Here is a 24210-nt window from a genome sequence, read left to right as displayed (position 1 = left end):
ATATATACATACATATATATATATATATATATATATATATATATATATATATATATATATATATATATATATATATATATATATATAGGTGTGTGGTTAGCAACCACATCCCAAAATACTTGCTTGAAACCAGATATGTGTGTGTATGTGTGTGTGTGTGGCTGGACGTTCACAAATAACGCTTATTACGTATTTCTTCATGTGCATTTTCAGTATATACATACTAAAAGATAAGAGTAACAAATTTCGCAAACAACGCTACTCAGTTCTTCAATTCGATGAATTTTCATTATTTGCTATTTTTACATTTTTTTATATTTGCTGCGCATTCAACGTACATGCTGATGAACAGATTAGAAAGTGTTCATTCTCAATCAAATATCTGCCATGAACCTGTATGAATTCACGCAAACACTTTCAAAAAAAGAAAGTTTGGACGAAAAGGCAGTGGATAAAAGAAAGGAAATTCGGGAAATGCTTTCGTCGTGGCTTCCCAATATGGAACCGTTACCCCCGTGACGTCAGCGAGCGTAATTTTGACGGAAATTACATCGTAAGCAATTGTTACCGGCTGTGACTATTTCATTTTCCAGTTTGTACCGGTTTTTCTCTCTGTGCGATACGTCATCGTCTCATTGCCCCGTTTCGTAGGTGAGCTTTTCAAGTTGAATTGTGGTGCCTGTGATGTTATATTTTTTTTAGCTAAAATATCCTCATTATCGTTATAATTCATGGCCAAGTTAATATCCCAATGATATTATTAGCTAGAATAACATTATTATCGTTACGATATGCAGCCAAGTTAATATCCTAATAATATTATTAACTAGAATTTCTCCTTTATCGGTACAATGTATAGCCAAGTTAATATCCTAATAATATTATTAGCTAGAATATCTCCATTATCGATGCATTATGTAGCCAAGTTAATATCCTATTACTTTAGACTTATATATTTTTTTCTTTGATCAGCAACCATGACAGTCTTCAAAAATTGCTTACAGCAAATGACCATGCAATATTTGCCGAAAGTTTCGACCACCTAAATATGCAACGCACCTTTGGCTAATAGGCCCCTTGAAACCAATTTGTCCCTTCTGAAGCCATTCTCTTGAAAGGGGTAATATGAATTTCTCAATGTCGTTGAGTAAGGAACGTTTTTCTTTTTATTTTGGCATTGGTTTCGAATAACCCGTAAGGGTGGGTGGTGTTAGTGCCGCCTGTGTAGGCATTACTTAAGGTTCTTTGCAGCGTGCCTTCGGCCCCTAGCTGCAACCCCTTTCGTTCCTTTTACTGTGCCTCCTTTCATATTCTCTTCCTTCTGTCTTACTTTCCACCCTCACCTAACAATTGATTCATAGTGCAATTGCTTTGAGGTTTTCCTCCTGTTACACCATTCAAAGCTTTTACTGTCAATTTCCGTTTCAGCACTGAATGACCTCATAGGTCCCAGTACTTTACCCTTGGCTTAAATTCCATATTCAGTTCAGTTGATTTCGAATAATAGAAATAAAGATAATATTAAAGCTGTAACCAAGAGTAAAGTTTCTTTATACGTATTCGGAGATGAGAAAACTGAATTCGCCCACAGTATCTTGGTGATAATGAATGAAAAACTTTCAAGTCACGCTATCGGGTCGAATATTGATTTTCATCGTGTACAAGTTTCTCACTTAACCATGGTTTTTTTTTTTTTTTTTTTTTTTTTTTTTTTTTTTTTAATCATGGATGTGTGGCCCAATTTTTACACGGGCGGAATTCAGCGTCATTTCCCCTTTTATGTATTTTGTTGTTTAAGTCGACATTAAAAACCCTCACCTGCCTATTTAAAGTGTTTTATCATATATTCCTTTCTAAAAGTAAGTACCAAGAAGAAGTAGTAACAGCATTAATAACGGTAATAGACTTAATCCGTCCAGCCATCTTGAGCACATAAAAAAAAATTATTTCTCCCCGAAAATTAGCGAGCAATGTTTTACTCAGAACTGATAAAGTTGTTTTTCATTTCAATTCCGGTAATAACTTTTATTTATTAATAACCTTCTACGGTATTCCTTCCACGAGTGAAAAAAAAAGCAATAACATCGATGCGAAGCGGCGTAAAAAAAAAAAAAAAAATTCGCCTAGCGTTTAACTTCCACCTGTTACGATAACGGTGACGCCAGCTATAAATATACTCATTACTCGGGGAATTCGATACTAGAAATATCCAGTTTCACTCATCCTTCATTAATGTATGGAAGAAAGTACTTCGTGGCAATGAATTAAACGGTCTTACGGAATGGTTCATATCAATTCATAAATCCAGTGATGTGAACATAAGAAGTCAGCTGCAAAGTTTTTTTTTTTTTTTTTTTTTTTTAATGTTGGGTCTCAAACTAAAGGTAATATCTTCAGCCAAAGAGATTACGTGTGTAGAGCTGCACACATTGGAAATGCTCGTTCTAGAAAGTATAGAAGCAAGAAATGAACTTTACCGGATGTAGAGAGAGAGAGAGAACATTTGAACAATTATCTCCACACTGAAGAGGAAGAATGACGCTCTGAAATTTTATGATGTGCTTCTGAACATATTTGTTTTAAAAAATGTGGTTTTTTCAACATTTGAATGAGCTGAATGTAATAGAAATTTGAAAAGGTAAACTGCAAGCGTTTGTTTATTATAGTGAATTTCACTGAATAAAGATAAAGAATGATATTGAAATTTATGATGTGCTTCTGAACATATTTGTTCTACAATATGTGGTTTTTTCAACATTTGAATAAGCTGAATGTAATAGGAATTTGGAAAGGTAAACTGCAAGCGTTAATATATTGTGAATTTCACTAAATAAAGATAAAGAATGATATTGAAATTTATGATGTGCTTCTGAACATATTTGTTCTACAATATGAACATTTGAATAAGAATAATAGAATTTGAAAAGGTAAACTGCAAGCGTTTGTTTATTATAGTGAATTTCACTGAATAAAGATAAAGAATGACACTGTAATGCTGTAAGACATCAGTTTATCGACAGTTTACACTGAGGTTGATGATACTGTACAGTCAAGCCAACGCCCTTATCAAGTGAATACAAAAGTCTCTAATAAAAGCAACGCAGCTATTAACATTTTTCGAAACGATGACGCGAACACTGGATATTTGCAGAATTGATATTTGTCAATAAATGATTGCTGTACACGAATTTGGGGATTTTATGAAACTCTTATTTATTTGTCCGTTTGTTATTTTTAATATATGTAAACAGCAAAAAATGGCGTGTGATAATCCTTATCCCTGTTCTTTATAATGAGTCTTTTCGATTTTTACATATGGACCTTCTATTCTGTGGGTGCTTTATAGGCAAGTGTGTGGCCTTTCTGCGTGGCCTGTAATAATAATAATAACCGGCTTGCTCAATTTTCCCTTTGTCTTTTAAAGATATTCAATGGATTCTTGACCCCGTTTTCTATATGTTTATGGTCAAGGCATTTTAGCGCTAAAAAAAAAATTATGTATAAATGGAAAAATAAATGAACATTGAAAATGTGTACCGCCTACGGATTTTAGTTACACGTTATTTTTTCAGTCAGCTTCCTTTTAATCTCATTGTTTTATTTTGTTGTTTATTACGGTTTCCATTAGTATTTTCCTCTTTAGGGAAACGAACTTCTCTTTTTTTTTTCTCTCTCTCTCCTGTCAGAACTTAGAATGTGAGAGTCGCCCCTTCTTTGTTGGTGTATACAAAGAATGCCATGGCTTCCGTTTTATTATTCAGTGGTGAGGAAGCCATGAATATTCAGTCTTTTTTTCACCACTGCATTTACAGTAGTGGATCTTAGTGCGCCGCCGCTGGTATTAATTCCATACCTGTTCTCTTCAAAACATTGCAGGGTGAATGCCTCATAATTTTTAACGCAGTTTTGAATACTTATATTATTTAACATTGGAGAAACAAATCCATATTATGTATTGGTGCAAATATATTTAAAAATAAATCTAAAGGGAGAGCTTTCGGGAATCTCAGATTGAAAAGGGGAACCGAAACAGATTCCCGAAAGCTCTCCGTCTAGACATATTTTTTAAATAGATTGAAAAGGGGAATCGAACAGATTCCCGAAAGCTCTCTGTTTAGATTTATTTTTAAATAGAGTGAAAACGGGAAATCGAACAGCTTCCAAGGGGGAATCGAATAGATTACCGAAAGCTCTCTGTTTAGACTTATTTCTAAATAGATTGAAAAGGGGAACCGAACAGATTCCCGAAAGCTCTCCGTCTAGACTTAATTTTTAAATAGATTGAAAAGGGGAACCGAACAGATTCCCGAAAGCTCTCCGTCTAGACTTAATTTTTAAATAGATTGAAAAGGGGACTCGAACAGATTCCCGAAAGCTCTCCGTCTAGACTTAATTTTTAAATAGATTGAAAAGGGGAATCGAACAGATTCCCGACAGCTCTCTGTCTAGATTTACTTCTAAATAGAATGAAAAGTGGGATTGAACGGATTCCAAGAGGAAGTCGAATAGAATACCGAAAGCTCTCTGTCTAGACTTACTTTTTAAATAGATTGAAAGGGTATCGAACAGATTCCCGAAAGCTCTCTGTTTAGAACTATTTTTGAAAAATTTGCGACCACGCATAACTGTGGATTTGTTTCTCCATTTCAAGACCCGTGCTACTACGAGCATTTTTCAGTTTTTCGTCTTATTGTGTCACCTCAAATCTCTTCGCTGTGACCCCGATTTCCTCTGTCTTATCTGAAACTCAGTTAATCAGAGATAGAACAGAGACCCAGACCGACTGGTACACAGCGTATGCCTCTTTGTGCTTGGCGGTATCTGTCCATTTTATGAAGAACACCCATCGTTGTTCCGATAATCCCTGTAGGCCTAGTATAGAGCTAGGCCGTTCTTATCTAATGTACCCACACATCCGCTGGCTTCATTAGGCCTACCATAAGCCTAAATAAATTCTCGTAGACTTGGCCAAGATCGGAAACGAATGTGGATCAAATCGGACAAGAACTGTCATGTTATGCAAACTCCCGTAGGGGGTAGTTCCTTCAGTGCAACTCATGCGGTGCACTGTAGGCATTACTTAAGTTCTTTGCAGAGTTCCTTCGGCCCCAAGCTGCAACCCCTTTCATTCTTTTTACTGTACCTACGTTCTTCCATCTGATTTTCCACCCTTTCCTAATAGTTCAACTGCAAGGTTTTCCTTTGTCACACCTTTCAAACCTTTTTACTGTCAGTTACCGTTTCAGCGCTGAATGACCTCCTAGGTCCCAGCGCTTGGTCTTTGGCATAAATTCTATATTCTATTCTGTTACGACAGCTTAGTACGCTTAAATAACACCAGGCATAAATTTGTTATGATTTCCAGTTGGAATGGAATCAAATAAAATATTAAGATAATGATAATTTTAATGTTTATTTACTTATAGATACATCTTTGGCGGAGATACCATAATCTGAAGTCGCGGCAACATTTAATAAAAGCATATTCACAACATAGACATATCCTGGCACATGTGTATACATACATACATGTGAACCATATTCATACCACTTTCTTCTGTAGTGCGTATAGATGAGATCACTTTTGTCCTTATATTTTCATATCTCAGAAACTATGTATACTAGTACGTTATGTATGCACCTAAGTGATTTTTACATTTACTATATATATATATATATATGTACAGTATATATATATACTGTATATATATATGAGTGTGTTTATATATAACTGTGTGTATAAGTGTATATATAAATGTATGTTTTTATGTTTGCAAAAACAACCGTTTTTCATAACTAAGTGAAGTCCTCCTTGCATTACTTTACATAACGAGAACAGCGAAGTAGATATTAAGCTTTTGAATTTGATTTAAACTTATATAAATATCCCTGTTCTAACATAACTGAGCTGAAAGCAGCGTTTAGATTGGCCCGTTGCCTCGCCTCTTCATTGCCAAGTCGTGGATGAATTCTTTGTAGATTAGGGGGTCGATGTTCTTCGCTGCAAGAGACGGAAGGAATAAGTTAATTCGACAGATGATATATATACAATTAAAAGAAATGTCTAATTCCATGCGGTAGTGCTTTTCACTCTTTAAGGGGAAACATATATATATATATATATATATATATATATATATATATATATATATATATATATATATATATATATATATATATATCACATTATTACAGGTGAAAAATAACAGACAGGGTGTAGGTCCTGACCGGTTTCGACTTTATTTCCAAGCCAGTCCTTCGTCAGTGGCTTGAAATAAAGTCGAAACCGGTCAGACCTACACCCTGTCTCTTTTTTTCACCTGTGGTAATGTGTGATAAATGAATCACGCACAAAAGTGATAATAATTATATCATATATATATATATATATATATATATATATATATATATATATATATATATATATAAACAGAAATAAAAGGGACGTATAAATGAATGTGCATGTAGATAGCACATAATTATGCAAACACAAATAAATAGAAACCCTTACATAGTTGGTAAAGAAGGAACCATTCCCCAAATTGGCTCCTATGGGCCACGTCTTGGATGTCCGTCGGGTCAGTGAGCTTTGAGCGTACCCGCAGGAGCATTGTCCGAAGTCCTGGGAGTGCGATCGTTGCCACACGGTACAGAATGGCAACTGCCGTCATGACGGCGACGATGATGAACCTGGGGTGAAATTAGTCCGTCAGTGAAACAGAACTGGTGAACTGAATTGCCAAGTACTGTATCTCGAGGCTGAGGATTCTTTATATGTTAAAATGCCGTTGACGACTTTTAGAAGTATAAAATTGGAGGTTTGTCGAAGAACGCTTCATTCCAACACGCAGGTTTACAGAAATATATATACGTTTATTTACTAAGATAAAAACCACGGATGAGTTCTGAGAGGAATTGATGCAGTTTCCCCATTAGCATTTGTTACTTAGTTTTCTGGAAAAATCATAGGTGAAAGTTCCCGGACTCGGGGAATTCAAGATTCTTTACGCAGTGACGCTGTACATACAGAAATTGCTCACCAGAACCACAAGAGAATGTAGATCTTTTCGTTGAGGATGTTGATAGGCAGGACGCAAAGACCGTCGTGCTTATTCAGACTCCCAGAAGCTCCGTAAAGCTCGAAGTTGCACTTCGCCACCTTGGGGAACACCTTGTCCATCGCATCTATGCGTGAGCCCAGTTCGCTCTCGCTGATTCTCACAACGTCAGTGCCGTAGGTCAGGAATTCGCCGCCAAGGAATCTAGGATTGTAAATAGATTGATAAGTAATGAGTGCGTCAATTAGTAGTTAGGTTTTATAGATTGTAAAGGGAAAGTAATCGGAGCAACATTCAAAATGAGGTTTGGTAATGATGTATTTTTAGGAATTAAGCACATTACCTAGGAGGGATCTCTGATTGAATAAGATTCGGTTGAAATCAGGATTTACTGAATTTACAAAAGAATTAAAAAAAAAAAAAAAAAAGGAAGACCTTCCAAACTTGGAATCACTTGCTTAAACTTCCACACATATCAAACTTACTTGTCAGTGAAAAACAGCTGGCCAATAACGTTGGCGAAGTTCAGGACTTCACACGTGAAGAATTTGTAGGCGTAGGAATTTTGTGCGTTCACGTTGTTGCTGAAATACTTGACCAGCATGTCCCTGCGGTCTTTCTTCATGCCATCGTCGACGATGGGGGAATTCAGATCAGCTGCCAGCATCTTTATCTTTCCTCCTTCGAAGACCGTCCAGATATACTTCGGGATGTAGAACATGAGGGCCTGCAGTGCAACCAAGGAAAATATCAAGTTATTGATTTGGTTTCGATATCAACCGGTTTTATTTCAATTTTGGAACCCAAATCTCTTGCCGGGAGATTACTCATTTTCCTTCAGCCTTTCGATAACTTTTGAGGATACGAAACAAATCGTTATTAATAAATATCACGTGGTTCATATCGGAAAGGGAAATGTCGCTGATATCAGCCGCGCTTCATTTGTCATCCGATCGTGTTCTTCCACACTTGCGTCCCTGAGTTGCTGGTGAAACTTCCCCAGAAATATTGTTCTTTTATAGCAGCGTTGAAAAACCAAATCTCACAGTTTCGTGCTTTATCTCATTAGTATTTCTCTCAGTCTTTCGCTGACCTAACTCCTGAAAATCCGCATAACAAGACGAGATGGTTTTATCGCGGAATTTTTGTGCGTGTCAGACAGTTACCGAATGCAGCAATAATGATTAATAAATTATAATTTCTTCTTCTATATCATAGAAATATGATGGAATGTACACTAAATTCCTGTCAGATCTGTCAAATGAATCTCTCTCTCTCTCTCTCTCTCTCTCTCTCTCTCTCTCTCTCTCTCTCTCTCTCTCTCTCTCTCTCTCTGAGAAGTGGGAATCTACCTGACAAGGCCATTCAGACATACACCGAAGACCTGTCGAGGCTCATAAAAACACTCAATATTTTATACGTGTGTACTTAGATCTGCCCATTTTTTCTACCGTCTTCTGTACTTCATTTTTAAAAGATTCTATAATTTTTTTGCCCAGTCTTCCCTTAACCTCTGCCATAAACTTTTGCCAATGAAATAAACTCATATTATCGGAAATCGAGCAAAGTAAAATTAGTTCTCATCCTAATTTTCATTTTTTCTCGTCTATGTTGTGTAATTGTACGGACTTCTTTATATAATCAAAAGATAATGAAATTTGTAGTAATTTTAAGATGGATATTTTGATGAAAATATTTAACTGATCTTTTGAATAGAAGACAACATTTTCTTTCTTGATTATATTTTCAGAACAACCACAAAACGTGGAAGATTGCACATTCTTCGCTGCTCTGTGGTTAGTGTATTATTATTCAAAAGGTGCTTTTAAAACGTTAGATCAAAGCTGGTATAGACTTTCCTATTCAAGTAAAGGAAAAGGTACAGCTACATAAGTTCAATAAAACATCTACTTCTGGGGATTTTGCTTTTGGCCTTGATCACATAAACTCCTGGGACCCTGTTCTAGCCAACACTTAGTTTTTCTCAGACGGAATGTGCAAGGCGACAGCGACTCACCTGGAGGAACAGGACGATCACGACCCACTGGTAGTACTTGTGATGCCTCGTCTCGTGGCGTTCACCCGAATGGATATCGTAGTCAGAAGCCACCCCTGGATGGGGCAGGTCCTTGCCCACCTTCCCAGCAAGGTAAGGCATGGTGTACGTCGAATGTATCCAGCAGTAGGTATCCATGATGCCCTGGTCGACGCCAGTGACGTCGCAGTCGATGGGGTCGCCGAAGTACTGCCTCTGGGTCACCAGAAGGCTGCAGGCGACCAGCAAGATCATGGTCGCTTTGTAGTGCAGGCGAAAGACCGTATTGTCGGTGTTCACCGTCGGCACCTTCAGGATGTTCTTCAAGTCTGCGAACACGTCGTACATCGACATTTTTGCGACGAGAGACTTGGAGTTCTAGAACGAAAACGAGAGGAGATGAATCCTCGGGCTCTAGGGCACTCTGAATGTCCTTCCCCTGCGAAGTCCGGCACCTCACTCGGCGACAGAGCTGAGTCAACTTGCGTGGTCGTATTAGACAGGAAACCCATATCCTCAGAAGTCTCCTTTTCGGGTAATTTCGGTGACGACGAAGGTAATTACACCGTAATTTTAAAGTGTATTTTGCACGTAATTAATCTGTCCTATAAGTTGAAGCTTCGGATAAAGAAGTCGGAGTTTTCGCTAATAAATCTATTTTAGATGACGTGAGCGCGACAAAAGGCTAGAGTACTGTAGGTGAATTATTTTATCAAAACGTTTTGGCTAGAATTTAGAAACCTCGCAAACAGCAAGACTTGATGATGCAAGAAACCTTACAGAGAATTTTGTAAAAACAGAAAGAACCTATTTTCCCCAAAACCAGTTATTAAATGCGAACATCCACCATAGTAGCGCTGTATAGCTGAAAGTGCCCCAGAGATTGGCTTTAAAGCAGATTTTTCAAAAGTCAAATTAAAATCGTTCAAAATACTTCTTTCTTTCTTTCTTTAACTCTTCAGCTGAAAACTTATGAACAGAGTCAACAGACCTAACCCTAAGAGGGTTCCTAAGGGAATTCGGCCTGTAGAGAGAGCCAAGTTATAGGAAAAGGTGATAGATAACTAAATACGAGGGAATAGGAAATGAAACCGATTCATCTGAATTCAGGAGACATTAGAGGAAAGCAGGAATGAATTTGGTCCTCACTTAGACATTTGAAAATAGGAAAACTTCACAACTGCACTTGGCAAACTATTCCACATTTCAGTTGCAGCCAAAACGCAACTCATAGAAAACTGAATAGTACTAAACTTGATACTAGAAAACACACTGTTTGCAACAGAGGCCTGCCTAGGGTTGCGAGGAAACGCAGCTAGGTCAGGTAAAGAAGAGTGCAGAGGATATTTGTCGTTGTACTACATTTTATGCAACTAACATAATGAACTCACTTTAAGTCTGTGCTACAAACCAACATTTAGAGTTGGCAAAATAAATTCGACTGGTGACTTACAAACTCCGTCCAAAAGAGTTTGAGATGAGAGTCAGCACCGAAAGACCGCACTAAAAAATAGTACTCCAAACAAGGGAGAAGAAAACCTTTCTGCAAGATACCAACTTTTTTATAAAAACAGAAGAAGCAGTACTACTTATGTGTGTCTCAAAAGTCAGTTTCTTATCACAAGTTACACCCAAAATCTTAAGAGTCACTGATATTTTAAACCGTGCCATTTAAATGTAAATCAGGATGCAAAGGCTAAAGTGCTCTGGGTCTATTATCATACTTTCAGTTTTCGAAGGGTTAAGCTTCATGCCCCAAAGCTTACTCCACTCATGAATACGCTCCAGACCTCTGTTCAATGATTCTGCAAACAGACCAAAGGCGCGGAGAAGGAACAACAGTTAGAAGAGTAGCATCATCGACGTATGCAATCAATTTGCTCTCCAGACCTTGTCACTAATGTATAGATAATAAATAGCAAAGGTCCAAGAACGCTACCTTGAGGAACACCTGCAATCTTGTTACTAAATATGCTGTATTGACCATCAACACAGACCCTTTGGGTTCTGCCTATTAAAAAATCATTTAAATTAGTAATAAAAGGTTCACCAGTTCATAATAATCTTAGCTTGCAGATAAGTGTTTTATAATTCTCTCTCTCTCTCTCTCTCTCTCTCTCTCTCTCTCTCTCTCTCTCTCTCTCTCTCTCTCTCTCTCTCTCTCTCTCTCTCTCTGTGGAACATTTTAAAAGACTTGCATAAATTTTGGTTCATGCTTTGTTCTTGTCTTTAGGTTTGATATAAATAGCCTTATTAACTACCTCTGATGTATTTTGTCAACCTGAATTTTTAGTCATTTAGTCATCATAAATGCCTGATATTTTAAACGATTTCTGACATCTCAGGCAACTTTATAAGATGTGTGCAATTGCTGACTAATTTTAATCTCTGTATGTGACAGTTTACGTTTTTGACATCCTATGGATGAGAAGTATAAAAACTGATGGACGCTCCAAGTAATCCTATTGGAGGGTTTTCATCCTGCTCTTTATATTTACCCGTCTGTAATTAAGGGCTTTTGCATGAAGTGCAGCTATTGTTAAGGAGGGAGAGACTAACTGTAATCCTAATGGCTATTTTGCACCTGGTCCAGTTTCTTCAAGGATGGTTGTGTTTCTGGGTATTCTGTCTGACTTCTGATACAAATCTAATAATATATATCTCAAAAGCACTCTGGCAATTATACACCATGAGGCACCTAAATACGATAAGGTTTGTTGCAGGTCTGTAGGAGTTGTCCACTGTTGTTGCAAAAATCGTAAGCATTCCAGCATCCAGTGAAACAGTTAGTTTCATAATAGTGGTGGTTACTGTCTCTCAGACTGAAGGGGTCCTTGGTGTAAGTCTACGTATTGCCTTATTTGAGGTGCCACAGAAGATGCAGCAAAGGGAAAGAGGTTTCTTCTGCTTGAACTGCTCCTTAGCACCCGAACCGCCGTCTCTGGGAGGTTGATTCCCCACAGGTATCACTCAGAGTATCCCCAAGGATACTGGCTGGAAGGTTTATGGTTTGAGTAACCCTCTGAGTAGGAGTCCATCCTGAAGTAGATGTCAGTATGAGCATGACTGTGAAGTGTAGTTTTTATTTGAGCCTGTTTGTAGTCCATGAACTTTTTAATTTTCTCTGCCTTTATACTTTTGTACAAGCAGGTTGGAATAGAGGTCATATGGGTAATATTTTGGCAGGGTGGACATGTGAGCCCTGTACAGTTAAAGATGGAGTTTAGCCAACATTTTTTAGGCTACTTCTTTATTCCCTCTGATATACAGACTTACTTTCATTTAGTCTGGTCAACATGTGCACTTCTTTTGTGTTTGCCAGTGTTCTTAGGGACGTAATGGTTTCCTGTGCATAGGAAGAGGTTTTTTCTTTGGAAAGCTGAGCACTGAAGCACCTTGTACTTTTATGCTTTTGGCATTATCAACATGGCTAAGGTTTCCTCGCCATTATCTCGAATTTGAGAAATGAATTGAATTGAATATAGAATTTAGGCCAAAAGCCAAGCACTGGAACCTATGAGGTCATTCAGCTCTGAAACGGAAATTGACAGTAAGAAGGTTTGAAAGGCGTAACAGGAGGACAACCTCGCAGTTGCACTATGAATCAATTGTTAGAAGAAGGTGGAAAGTAAGATGGAAGAAAAAGAATGTGAAAGGAAGCACAGTAAAAGGAAGGAAAGGGGTTGCAGCTAGGGGCCGATGGCACGCTGCAAAGAACCTTTGAGCAATGACTCTAGTGCACGGCATGAGGTGCACTGACGGCACTACAGGGGAAAAAGGAAGGTTAAAATAACTACTTTGCTCAAAAGGGGTTAAATTCAAGAGTATCAAAGAGCACTTTCCATGACCTTTCAATTCCCAAATGCAGCGCACTACAGTATATCGTTCAATTTAGTTGTGCCGTTTTGTAATCTCTTTTTTTTGCATGATTTAGTTTCAGCTCGTGTTTTGATGATTACTTATATGAACAGTGACATGCATCGCTCTTTCAAGATGAGAGTTGCCGCCTTTTCAGTATTCATTCCATCTTTCAGTAAATATCTCTAAATATCTCTCAAGTTAAGCGTTTGTTTTTTTTTTTCTCAAATTTACAATTAAATTTTTAGAACTCACCCAGTTTGATTTTTTTTTTTTTTTGTAACTGAACTTTACCTTTTAAAGGATTCTTCAAAAACTTTCATTCGAAACTCCCTTTTTTTAAAGCCTGATGTAGCCTACCACATTTTGGGCTTATGCTCTTGACAGTACTTTCATGCCACTTCCTTTTGCGGACTATTTTTGCTTTAGCTTGTGTTCATTTCATTAACTTTTTGAGACGGTGCATATTGTACATTTTTTTAGTACTGGCCAGTTTGTATCATGCCGGTGATAAATTGCCTTCATTGTGTTTGAAGTATTCACGAAACTTTCACTAATTATAACTGTATTTTTTTTTTTTTTATCTTTTGGTAGGGGGTGGGGGAGGAGCGTCAAGTTCAGCGGGTACCAGTTCCATATCTCTCGATTCCCGTCACTCCTAAACATATGGCCTAGCTTTCAGTAATATCAGTAATAATAATAAAACATTCAGTTTTTGCCAGTCATGAACATTTGGTTTATTATTAACGGCGCTTTTGTCATACTTGGTTCAATTTGTACTAAATATAAAGATTTTTCTTTTTGATTGATTGATTGTGAAATTTAGGTCTTTTATCGCACCTTTCTTGCAGCATGTTTCACCTCGTAATCGTAACGGAGCATTTTAATGCCCTTGATTTCCTTTTCGATTTGTTCAAACCTTAAACGATACTGACGAGAAAACACGAGTTATAAAATATAAGAAGCACCTTATTTTGAAAACGTACAAGGGCCCGCCAGAGAGAGAATTATCCCTGTGGAGGGCTGTAAATAAAACTAAAGTGAACAAGTAGCCTCGCTTTTATTTCAGAGGCGCTTGATTTTAACTTTTTACTTCGCTTACTTTTCCTCTCACGTGTTTTATTTTCGTTGGGTGTCCCGTATGGCGTTTAAGGCCCGATATGCAAGCGCCACAGCCAACTATTCGGCGGTGTTGTACTAAAACGTTCAGCTTTTACAAAATTGTCTTTGCATATTTCTCGCCTTTAAATTTTTAATGCTTAGATAGTCGACTTTTCTTGTCAACGCGTTATACAGTAATCAAGGTGGCCGTGGTTGATTGATTGATTTATAGATTTTATGCATACATGCCAAGCACTGGGCAACTAATGCCATTCAGCGCTGGAACGGAAATCGAGTGAAAAGGTTTGTGGGAGGAAAACCTCAGTTGCAATATGATCATTTGTTAGAAGGGTGAAGTAAGATGGAACGGAGGTAGAGTAAAAGGAATGAAAGAGGTTGCAGCCAAGGGCCGAAGGAACGTTGCAAAGAACCTTATGTAATGCCCACATTTCACGCCATGAGGTGCACTGACGGCACTAACGCCCCCCTACGGGGATTACATAATTATTATCTCTTTCTTAACGGTAAAAAATTGAGATTACCTATTTCTTCGTCATTTTAACACTTGGCAACATTTTCTTTTCAAATATTGGCATTTAAAGCCAGACAAATTAACACTTGGTCCCTTAAAGTGCTATATGAATTTAGTCGATGTCCATAACGCATATAATAATATTGGAGCCTCTCGTACAACAAGGGGATAGTAATGAAAGCAGCGAAGTCATTTTTTTTCTTTATTCTGATATGATACATAAATCCAGGATTATCTGTACTTCTGTTTTAACAAACATTCTACATTACATTCATTCAACAAGTCCTTGCGACTAGCTGTACATTATTCTGTTGAGTGTCCTGTTTGTAGTTTAATGAATTTATACTAAAAATATAAATTACATGCATCCAACAAAGACTTTTTTTTGTAAAACAAAAAAAAAATAATGAAAACATTATGAAAACAGTTATAGAAAATAAGACTAGCCTCCACATAGTCTAGTCCTTTTAGCAGTCTTATCACAACTATATATCTTAGCACTGTAAGTAGCAAAAATAAGTGAATCCTTAAAAATAGACTTTTCTACAGTACGTAATGATAATTGGTCCCTTAAACCAGCGTTTCAGGGGTAAAATACAAAATCACGCTCTATTGTAACAACAGGAACTCTTTTGAGACGAGTTGCCGAAAACACACAGGATTGGCCTTGAACTTGCATTCGTAATGGGACAAAATCATCCGTCATGGGTACTGCCCAACTGAGTGAGCCAAAATCAAAATTACGCATATACTATACTTGCAACTAGGTCATACAAATACACTTTCAACCTTATGACAAATTCAAAAGAGGTGCTGACGGGTTCATTTAGTGTGAAAGTAGGTTCGATTCTCTAATCACAAGCTGGTAGCATCTCTAATCTTGAAATTTGCCAAACAGAACTTGAACATGAAATTCCAAATGCAGAGGTCGTTAGCCAACCCAGTTGAAAACGAACTGTACAAATGTTTTTTTTGTTCACAATGTTTATACCACTAACATTTCAAACCTTTCTTCAACTGTCGTTACACACACTTACATGAAGTTGAGCTCATCATTGTGACAAAGTTATTGAAAACAAGTTATATAATAAATAATGCAAAGCATAGGTAACATTATCATACAAAAAATGTCATACAAATATCCCCATTTTATGTCAACACAATTCCCTTTTTAAAAATCTGTAAATACCGATGTCAATAAATACCTTTTGATAATTTCATAATTTCCTTTTAAAAACTGAAAATACTGATATCAAACAAAACAATGTCGCGAATTTCATTGGCACACTTGACAAAAATGTCGTCACATCAACAGTACTAAATAAATACATTAGCAAAGTGATTCCCGTTACAAAAAACGACCAATATTTGCATTCAAAAAGACCACATTACCACTTAATCTCTTCCCAAAAAAAAAGCAGCCTTTAATATAGCTACGCCTAGCATGCCAAAATGAACCCATTAAAAAAAAATTATTGCCTTTACAGCCATATCTCTCCAGGAGTATTCTGCTGATATATTCACATAGCTGGTGGGTCTTTTCTTAGCACTTAGCTGTCTACTTGCATTGTACATTAACAAAACAAGAGGAACTCCATTTACAAGGGACCTTTGCCCTGCAGTTTGTTAGCCAGATCAGTGATGAATTCCTTGTAGATCAGGGGGTCCATGTTCTTAGCTGCAAGAGAAACAGCAAAAACAAATTATTTTAACAGTTTAGGTCTCTTTTCATAGAAATGTTATAGTTCATAATGTTTTCACGTCCGAGTACCGATATAATTAATAAAATTAAAGCTGAAAAATACTACTTACCGAGCTGATAAAGAACAAACCAGTCCCCGATCTGACACTTGCGGGAAATGGCTTCGACGTTCTCAGGAGAAGCCAGGCGGGAACGCGTCCTCAGGAGAATTTGGCGGAAGGCGGGAGTGAAGGTTGCCAATCGGTACAACAATCCAACGCCGGACACAACGGCCACGATGATGAACCTAATCAGTTGAAGGTGCAAAACCGAAATGTACAAAACCAATGCAAGTGAATGAAAACAGTTAGACAATATATGTGGTCAAAAAATTCACGTAAAATAACCTAGCCCTTTGATTGCACGGGACTTTGAATAATGAAATGCCTCTGTAACCTAACATCAGGATGTACAACCAACTCACCAGAACCAGAGGAAGATGTAGATCTTCTCATTAAAGATGTTGAGGGGCAGCACGCACAGACCGTCATGCCTCTCGATGGAACCGGAGGCACCATATTTGTGGAAGGTGCACTTGGCAACCTTGGGGAACACCTCATCCATGGGATCGTGTCTTGAGCCGAGTTCCTGCTCGCTGAACTGGATGACACGGGTGCCATAGGTGGTGAATTCATAGCCCAAGAACCTAAATGGAGAAGTAAATTAATTAGTGAAGTTGTTGGAGAGAGCGAAAGACAGAACCAAACCTCTTCAAAACCTTACCAACCTCATATGGGGTAACCAACTTTAAAAATGGCCAAATATCAATAAAACCTTTAGATATGCAATGCATTTCAGTCACTAGAAATTCAGCTACCTGAACCTACCTGTCCGTGAAATAGATCTGCCCGATGACGTTGGCAAAATTGAGAACTTCGCAAACGAAGAACCTGAAGGCGTAGAAGTTGTGGTTGTGGAGGTTCTGGCTGAAATAGTTGACCAACATGTTCTTGCGCTCTCTTTTGGCGTCGTCCTCCACAATGGGAGAGTTCAACTCCATGACCAAGTTCTTCACCTTGCCACCTTCCCAGATCTTCCACAAATACCGTGGGATATAGAACATAATGGCCTGAAACGAAAGAGTTAAAAATCGCTTTAAAACTCCCGTTCATCTGAAACCCTGACGCTAGATTGTGGGTTTTAGCGTTATTAAAATTACGTATCCTAACATCACCCCTCTGTTTATCTTGAAACAACAAAGGCGCGGCCATAAATTCACAGGTAAACTAAAAGCTAACATGCATGTGTTGAGTAAATAAAGGGGAAAAAATATACATTTACGCCAGCTCTTAAACACACTTTACGCTATAATCAAGTACAACACCAACCTCAACATTTTAAGGAGGGTCGTGTAAATATATATCACTAAGTCCACATCGTAAGGTGAGTGAAAACCGGGACTTTGAACAAGTACTTTCGTAGTTTATTCTACACTTTCAAGTTCACACTGAATACAAAAGAAGTTGACAGATTTATTTACAAAAACAGAAGGTGGGGGCAGGGTTACAGTTTGTTTTTGTATACAAATCTGTCAACTTCTTTTGTATTCAGTGTGAACTTGAAAATGTAGAATAAACTACTAAAGTACTTGTTCAAAGTCCCAATTTTCACTCACCTTTCGACGTGGACTTAGTGACATTCTCAAGCACGCGTTCCTTCGTGCTGTACTGGATATGTATGTGTATATGCATATAACACCCAGTCCGATATTTATCACATTCAGTACGAAAGGAAGGCCTTTATCTCCAACTCCTGAACTGGCGCAGATTAGATAAGAACAGATAAAAGGAGAAACTACCTCAAATACCCACAAAACAACATCAACTTTCATTACACGTTGCAATAACTGGCATTAACTCTAATGGGTATTCTATACTTAAAGATTCCAACTGATGGAACCAGGTTCAAACAGCACTGTGTGAAGACTGCCATAATTCCTTTGGCGTTAAAGCCAGATTACTATGCACGAACATAACATCTTACCGCAAGTGTGACAAATTCTACTTATCACTCCAGCATTCTTCAAAGCATGTGAAAACACTCAACATAACACCACCTGCGCCAAACGCTACTTCTGATTGAATTTCCCCAGATTTTCCAATTTTTATTATCATGCCAATAGGACCAGCACAAACAGCAATTTTCACAGTAATAACACTTCCTTAGAGAGAGAGAGAGAGAGAGAGAGAGAGAGAGAGAGAGAGAGAGAGAGAGAGAGAGAGAGAGAGAGAGAGAGAGAGAGAGAGACCTGACGACTTGCGGACGCAACAATCAAAATCCAATTGAAACTGGTTAACACACCTGGGAATAGCATCACTAGCCCAGGATACAATTGGTGTCATTACTCTTACTGCTACATGCAACTTGTAGCTTGCTCTTGTTACGATATATTCCTCAGTAGTAGCCCAGTAGAACTAAAGTAATTCTACGTCACCACAATTAAATAGAATGTACAATAAACTCCAGTAAACCACTCGCATCTGGTTCTGAATACATCCGTGGGATATAACGTCATAGCTTAGTAGTGGCGTCATAGGAGACCGGTTAATAACAAGCCGTTTCCTATATGAAATTCCTGTAACAGTAGTTCCAAAACCTGCCATACCCGAGACCCGGGTTAACAAATTTCCTCGGTCGAAGTAGTCTTTAGTCCCCAATGCAAAAAATGCAAATGGAAGTGATGCCAAACGGAGAAGCAACGAAGATATTTCTCATACGAATTGTCCTACTTTGGCTCTTTGATAGCTGCATCATTGTTGTCTTCTTGCATGATGAGAGAGAGAGAGAGAGAGAGAGAGAGAGAGAGAGAGAGAGAGAGAGAGAGAGAGAGAGAGAGAGAGAGAAGTAATTCAGTATTCAACACCTGATCGAAAATACAGAAGCTCAAAAAGTGCCGAATATCTGGCAAGAAATCAAAACATGTTGGGCAAATTTCCCAACTCATACCATCAACACAAGAGGATGTGAAAGTAGCTTCCGACGTCCTGGCGCTGGACTGATTTTGGGCATTTTCATCACTGATCCCGGTTAGTTAGGGAAAGGGCAGCTTTATTAGCCTTACCTACATTATCAGTTTTGCACAGGTCTGTACACCAGATAACCATTCAATCACAAAGATCAGGAAGATCGGAACCCCTCAAAATATGAGTATTTGTGAAAATAAGTTAATATAGGCTACAATGTGGACGACAGCAGCCCATATGTTGACGGTTATCTAATCATTAATTAATTATACACTTGCCCTTCAAGCACATTGTAACCATTAATTAATTATACACTTGCCCTTCAAGCACATTGTAAGTCCAGAGAACACACTAACATTTTACACTGCAATAATCCAAACAGGTCAGAACGGAGGCTACCAGAACCATTTTTTTAACTTCGCAAATTAACGCCGGCAAAGGAATCCTACTATTCACCAAATCAATTTAGCTCCTTTTAGTGGAATCAGCAAAAAGGAGATAGTCATACATATAATCTTGCAACAAATGAGCACCGACCCCAAGTAATTCTATAATTACCAAATCAGTTTATACCTCCCGTCGAGGCATTTAAACCCCGTAAATTCTCAAACCTATAGGAGAGCATATATAGATGAAATAATATTTTACTTGAATTTAACAAAATACGAGAACCGCTCAATGCCAAAGAAAACTGTTAAAGCGCACTCACACGCGCACAGCTGGGAGTTAGGCACTATATCGATCGATGAGCAACGATCAATGAGAAAATAAAATCATGAATGAACATGGTGCAGAATGGCGGGAAAACAGAACATATAGGCTATGCTGCTATTAGTATTCTCTCCAGTACGAAAACTACGACACTAATTTTTATATATTCCATCATACTGCTAGGGTATTTTAGGCCACACATCTGGATGCGTAATTCCAACAAACTAAGCATATATCAAGTTAGTGACAACTGTATACAAATATAAAGTAAAAATGTTAACGAATATTTTCAACACAAGAAAACTTAAAAAAAAAATAACGCTTAAACCATAAATACACTTTAGAGTTTCTTATAAAGCAATAAAAAAAATGCACAAAATTTTTGTATCAAGCAGTATGACATCAAGACCTAACAAAATATGCAACGTAAAAAAAACTATAAAAAGTGAAGGAAACGATTATGCATGGAAAACATCAACAGCAAAGAAACTAGAAAAAGCAAAGGAAATGTGCTAGTAAATAATTAGCAGGGTGACAAAAACTGACAAAGAATACCTGGCTTTTTTCCTAGGGCTTCCAAAGCCCATCAGAAGGTGCATCCAGTCCTGTGAAGGAAGGACAGGTCAGATTGGAGAGGAAAGAATACATTAGAAAATAGAAAACGTGACACTTGATGCGTCCATCGTGACAAGTTCGTGTTAAATACTCCAAGTTAACTTTTGCGGCCCAGGCAAGCTATCAACACTTAATAAGCAAGGGCTAAAATGGACCTATTATATAAAAATGGCACTCCCCGTACCCCCGTGTCTTCCTCTGTGAGATGTGAACGACCGACCGTTGTTGACTTGCCTAGCCTAATATATGCTGTTTCGATACAAGAATACGATGCAACAATACAAACTTGTTGGGTCGTTCCTCCGATTTCAAGGCAATATTTAAATGAACACGGTACTAGGCCTAACGTACCTACACCGCTAAACTCAATAATTTATATCGGACAACGGTCAAAACTGCCTTCATCAAACAACACTAAACTTATTCTAAACGGTGTGCGTTACAATTTGCAAATCTGGATTCATGTTTGAAGGGATTTTAACCACATTATTCTGAGGGCCAAGACCCACACTCATTTTAATAAATGAAATCTATGGGGGCTAGATATTTGTAAATGGGAAAAAGTAACTTGGTTCAAGATGACCTGGCACTCAAACAGGTTCATTCAATGACTACTTTGCCTATACTACAGTAATTAGGCTTCTCACTGATTTTGACCTACATTTGGTATCCCTTGACGTATAATTTACCTTACTTTAGGCCTATGAACTATGCTTAATTTACCATTTTTGGCCCAGCCTACAACCATTTCTAAGGCATTTAGTAAAACCTACCGTAGCCTTTATACCCACGATATCAATAACTGCAATTATGTTGCGAAAAACCGTGTTTTTACAATACTAACATGATAGTACCTAACTCCGGAGGTCAAATAACCTAAATGAAATATACAAAAACCGACACGAACTGTTCTCAAGGCTCTTTCACCCAAACGTTTTACTGACCTGCAAATAGAGGAACAGGGTAACCCACTGGTAGTACTTGTGATGCTTGGTCTCATGCTGATCATCCGACCCGTGTTGTTCAGGATTTGCCACACCAGGATGGGGCACTTCTTGTCCTACAACGGCCCCTGTGAGCGCAGGAATCGTGAAAGTGGAATGGATCCAGCAATAGGTATCCATGATGCCCGCATCGACACCTTCCACGATGCAGTCGATGGGATCACCGAAATACTGCTTCTGTGTCACCAATAAACTGAACGCCACCAAAATGAACATGGTGGCTTTGTAATGTAGTCTGAAAATGTTGTTGTCGATGCTCACGGAGTCTATTTTCAATAGACCCCGGATGCTTCCGAAAACGTCATACATGATGACGGTTTACTTTAAGTTCCAGCACCACTAACAAAACCTACAGAGAGGGATACACACTCCCTCTTCCTTCAACAGTCAACGATTCACTAAGACGACCTGGTCAAATCCACCTAGGGTTGCAAATGTATAGTCAAAACCGCGGTACAAAGCCTTAAAACCGCCAATAGCCTGAAAAGTAGCCCAGTTTTTTATCCGACATGAAACAGTGATTGCATAGTGTATTTTTACTACAATTATAGCTTTTTCCACATTCGTTTATTACCTCCCCAATGTGATCAACAGAATTTATTGAGGTATGGCAAGCAATGCACACGGAAAAGTTTCAAATCCGTAGCTTTTGGGTTGATGTCAGTCTGCTTGGTTTGCTGAAGTACCAAAAACCTCCATCCACATATGATTTATGGGTCCCAGTATTAGCATGTTTTATTAAATCTGTGGTGAGCTCTTATGACAGCATTGCAAAACGACATCCACAAACTATTAACCCAATATTTCAAGAGTTCCTCACTCTCCCAATTAGGATTATAATGTTTCTTATAAACACTAAAATTGCACTTTTTGGCATCTTAACGCAGTCAACCTTCTCACTGAATGGGAAAAGGAATCTGACCAGTAACTCATATTTCGAAACGAATTACCCTTAACGCCTCAATTCCTGTTTAGTGGCTGACGGCGACAGTCTGATCAACCAACTGCGAAAATAACTAAGCTTGGAACAGTAGCCTATTTATTAAAATCCAAAATAGAGGTAGATTCAGTATACGTCTTTCCCGTTACAATAAATATGTATTAACTTACCGCGGTTTTGTGTCACCAAAGTAGCCCAATCATCTTTCAGGCCGCGGCAAGCAGTTCAAAAGTAGCCCAATTGGGCGGGTAAACCGCGGGTTTGGCAACACTGTCCACCTAGCCTCGCACAAGGCTCCTCCCCTAAAAGTCTGTCTCTCTCTCTCTCCCTCGCCCCTCCATCCATCCACCCTCAGCTGTTAAGTTCCTCCCCCCAAACATCCACAAATTCCCCCGCCTGGGTCCGGATAATGAGGATCTGGCAACTCAACCCGTGTCTGGTAACACTGCAAATAAGCTCTTTCCTGAAAGACTGTTTAACTTACTGCACATCATCTTTTCTGAAGTATAACTCGCTCGTTATGGTATATATTTCATGCCCTTTGATGAAAATATAAGGACTAACTTTTGTTTGTAAAACACAAGGAACTTTGCCCTTGGGGTACGTGGTCAGTCGGGACGAAGGGCAGGGACCCTGTTATTGGAAGCCGGCTTTATCATTCGTTCCATTTATGCACATAATGATGCAGCAACCATAGACATATAAATAAAGCAATTAGTAAACAGTTATGTTCGGGGGAATTGTTTCTATCCTCATGAAATCGAGATATGAATCATAATCAGAAAAAAGAAAATGTTTAGTGGTTGTGATATGGCAACATCTTGGGCAGAACCCCGGTTACGTATTGCCTTTAACGTGTAGAAGGAATGAATCTACACATTTACCAAGAATCCCCGATGGTAATCTTTAGTTAATAACTTGAATGCTTCTTAGGAATGTATCTTAAGAAACATTTTCTTATGCGTTCACGAGCGGGAAAAGTTTCTAATTTGCGAAATGGCCTATTCCGCAATCGATGGCATACATATGAGTAAATTTTACAGGTGAATTATATAGACACTATAGTTTCGAAAGCGCCGAGAAACACGAACTTGTAGGAAAGTACTTTTGAAAACGAAACAGCGGCTTTATTATCTGATCGCTCCTCGACATTCCACACCTCCCTCCCACAACCACACGCACTCACAGCTCTTCATGGAACTTGATACTTCCACGTTTCCACTTCATATTGCCATCACCGTTCTGTTCACTATAAGTAACAGACAAGGAAGTCGCTGTACGACGGGGCTCTTTGACGTTAATTTACGAGTTTTCAGTGATGAATTCAATCAAACGATAGGATTATCAAATAAACGCTCATAAGCTCCATCCCCTCCCCCGCTTATCTCTCTCTCTCTCTTTCTCTCTCTCTCGGTGTGAGGCGTGAACAGATTTCCCAGTTTCACGAGTAACAGGTAACAGGATGGAAAACTCAAACTAAAGAACATGAATAAGATTAAGCTACAGTTTACTGTACCTTATTCACTTTTACCCCTGAGAGAGACTGCTGTTCAGTATATGATGTGCATTTTGTGAGTTTCACCAGTTACCATATCATCCTTATTTTGTTTTGCCTTCATTTTCAAGAAAAAACCGTCGTTTAGTTTGGAATG

General features: G+C 38.3%; 2 protein-coding genes across 2 annotated transcripts; both read right to left on the bottom strand.

The window, feature by feature from the left end:
- Nucleotides 1-5394: 5394 nt before the first annotated feature.
- Nucleotides 5395-9597, bottom strand: LOC136846096 (innexin inx2-like). The gene is made up of 5 exons (XM_067116816.1): nt 9076-9597; nt 7544-7785; nt 7041-7262; nt 6512-6690; nt 5395-6001 (listed from the first exon to the last, which is right to left on the bottom strand). The coding sequence occupies exons 1-5, from the start codon at nt 9445-9447 to the stop codon at nt 5922-5924; spliced, it is 1095 nt and encodes a 364-aa protein (XP_066972917.1). The 5' UTR covers nt 9448-9597; the 3' UTR covers nt 5395-5921.
- A 5385-nt stretch (nt 9598-14982) lies between these two features.
- LOC136846095 (innexin inx2-like) lies at nt 14983-23841 on the bottom strand. The gene is made up of 6 exons (XM_067116814.1): nt 22837-23841; nt 21559-22040; nt 17153-17394; nt 16750-16971; nt 16397-16572; nt 14983-16262 (listed from the first exon to the last, which is right to left on the bottom strand). Exons 2-6 carry the CDS (start codon nt 21925-21927, stop codon nt 16183-16185), a joined length of 1089 nt encoding a protein of 362 aa, XP_066972915.1. The 5' UTR covers nt 21928-22040; nt 22837-23841; the 3' UTR covers nt 14983-16182.
- Nucleotides 23842-24210: the final 369 nt, after the last annotated feature.

This window comes from Macrobrachium rosenbergii, chromosome 14 (assembly GCF_040412425.1).
Source record: "Macrobrachium rosenbergii isolate ZJJX-2024 chromosome 14, ASM4041242v1, whole genome shotgun sequence".
NCBI lineage: Eukaryota > Metazoa > Arthropoda > Malacostraca > Decapoda > Palaemonidae > Macrobrachium > Macrobrachium rosenbergii.
The sequence above is the reverse complement of the archived record's forward strand: the minus strand, read 5'-3'. Positions and strand labels throughout refer to the sequence as shown.

Bases quoted from the DNA above. Each gene is read 5' to 3' on its own strand.
- LOC136846096 (XM_067116816.1), bottom strand. From the start codon at position 9,447: ATGTCGATGTACGACGTGTTCGCAGACTTGAAGAACATCCTGAAGGTG. The intron at 7,786-9,075 runs GTGAGTCGCTGT...GTTGCACTGCAG, and splicing joins TGATCGTCCTGTTCCTCCAG to GCCCTCATGTTCTACATCCC. The intron at 6,691-7,040 runs GTGAGCAATTTC...ATTTCACCCCAG, and splicing joins TACATTCTCTTGTGGTTCTG to GTTCATCATCGTCGCCGTCA.
- LOC136846095 (XM_067116814.1), bottom strand. From the start codon at position 21,927: ATGTATGACGTTTTCGGAAGCATCCGGGGTCTATTGAAAATAGACTCC. The intron at 16,573-16,749 runs GTGAGTTGGTTG...TCAACTGATTAG, and splicing joins TACATCTTCCTCTGGTTCTG to GTTCATCATCGTGGCCGTTG. The intron at 16,263-16,396 runs GTAAGTAGTATT...TTTCTCTTGCAG, and splicing joins GTTTGTTCTTTATCAGCTCG to CTAAGAACATGGACCCCCTG.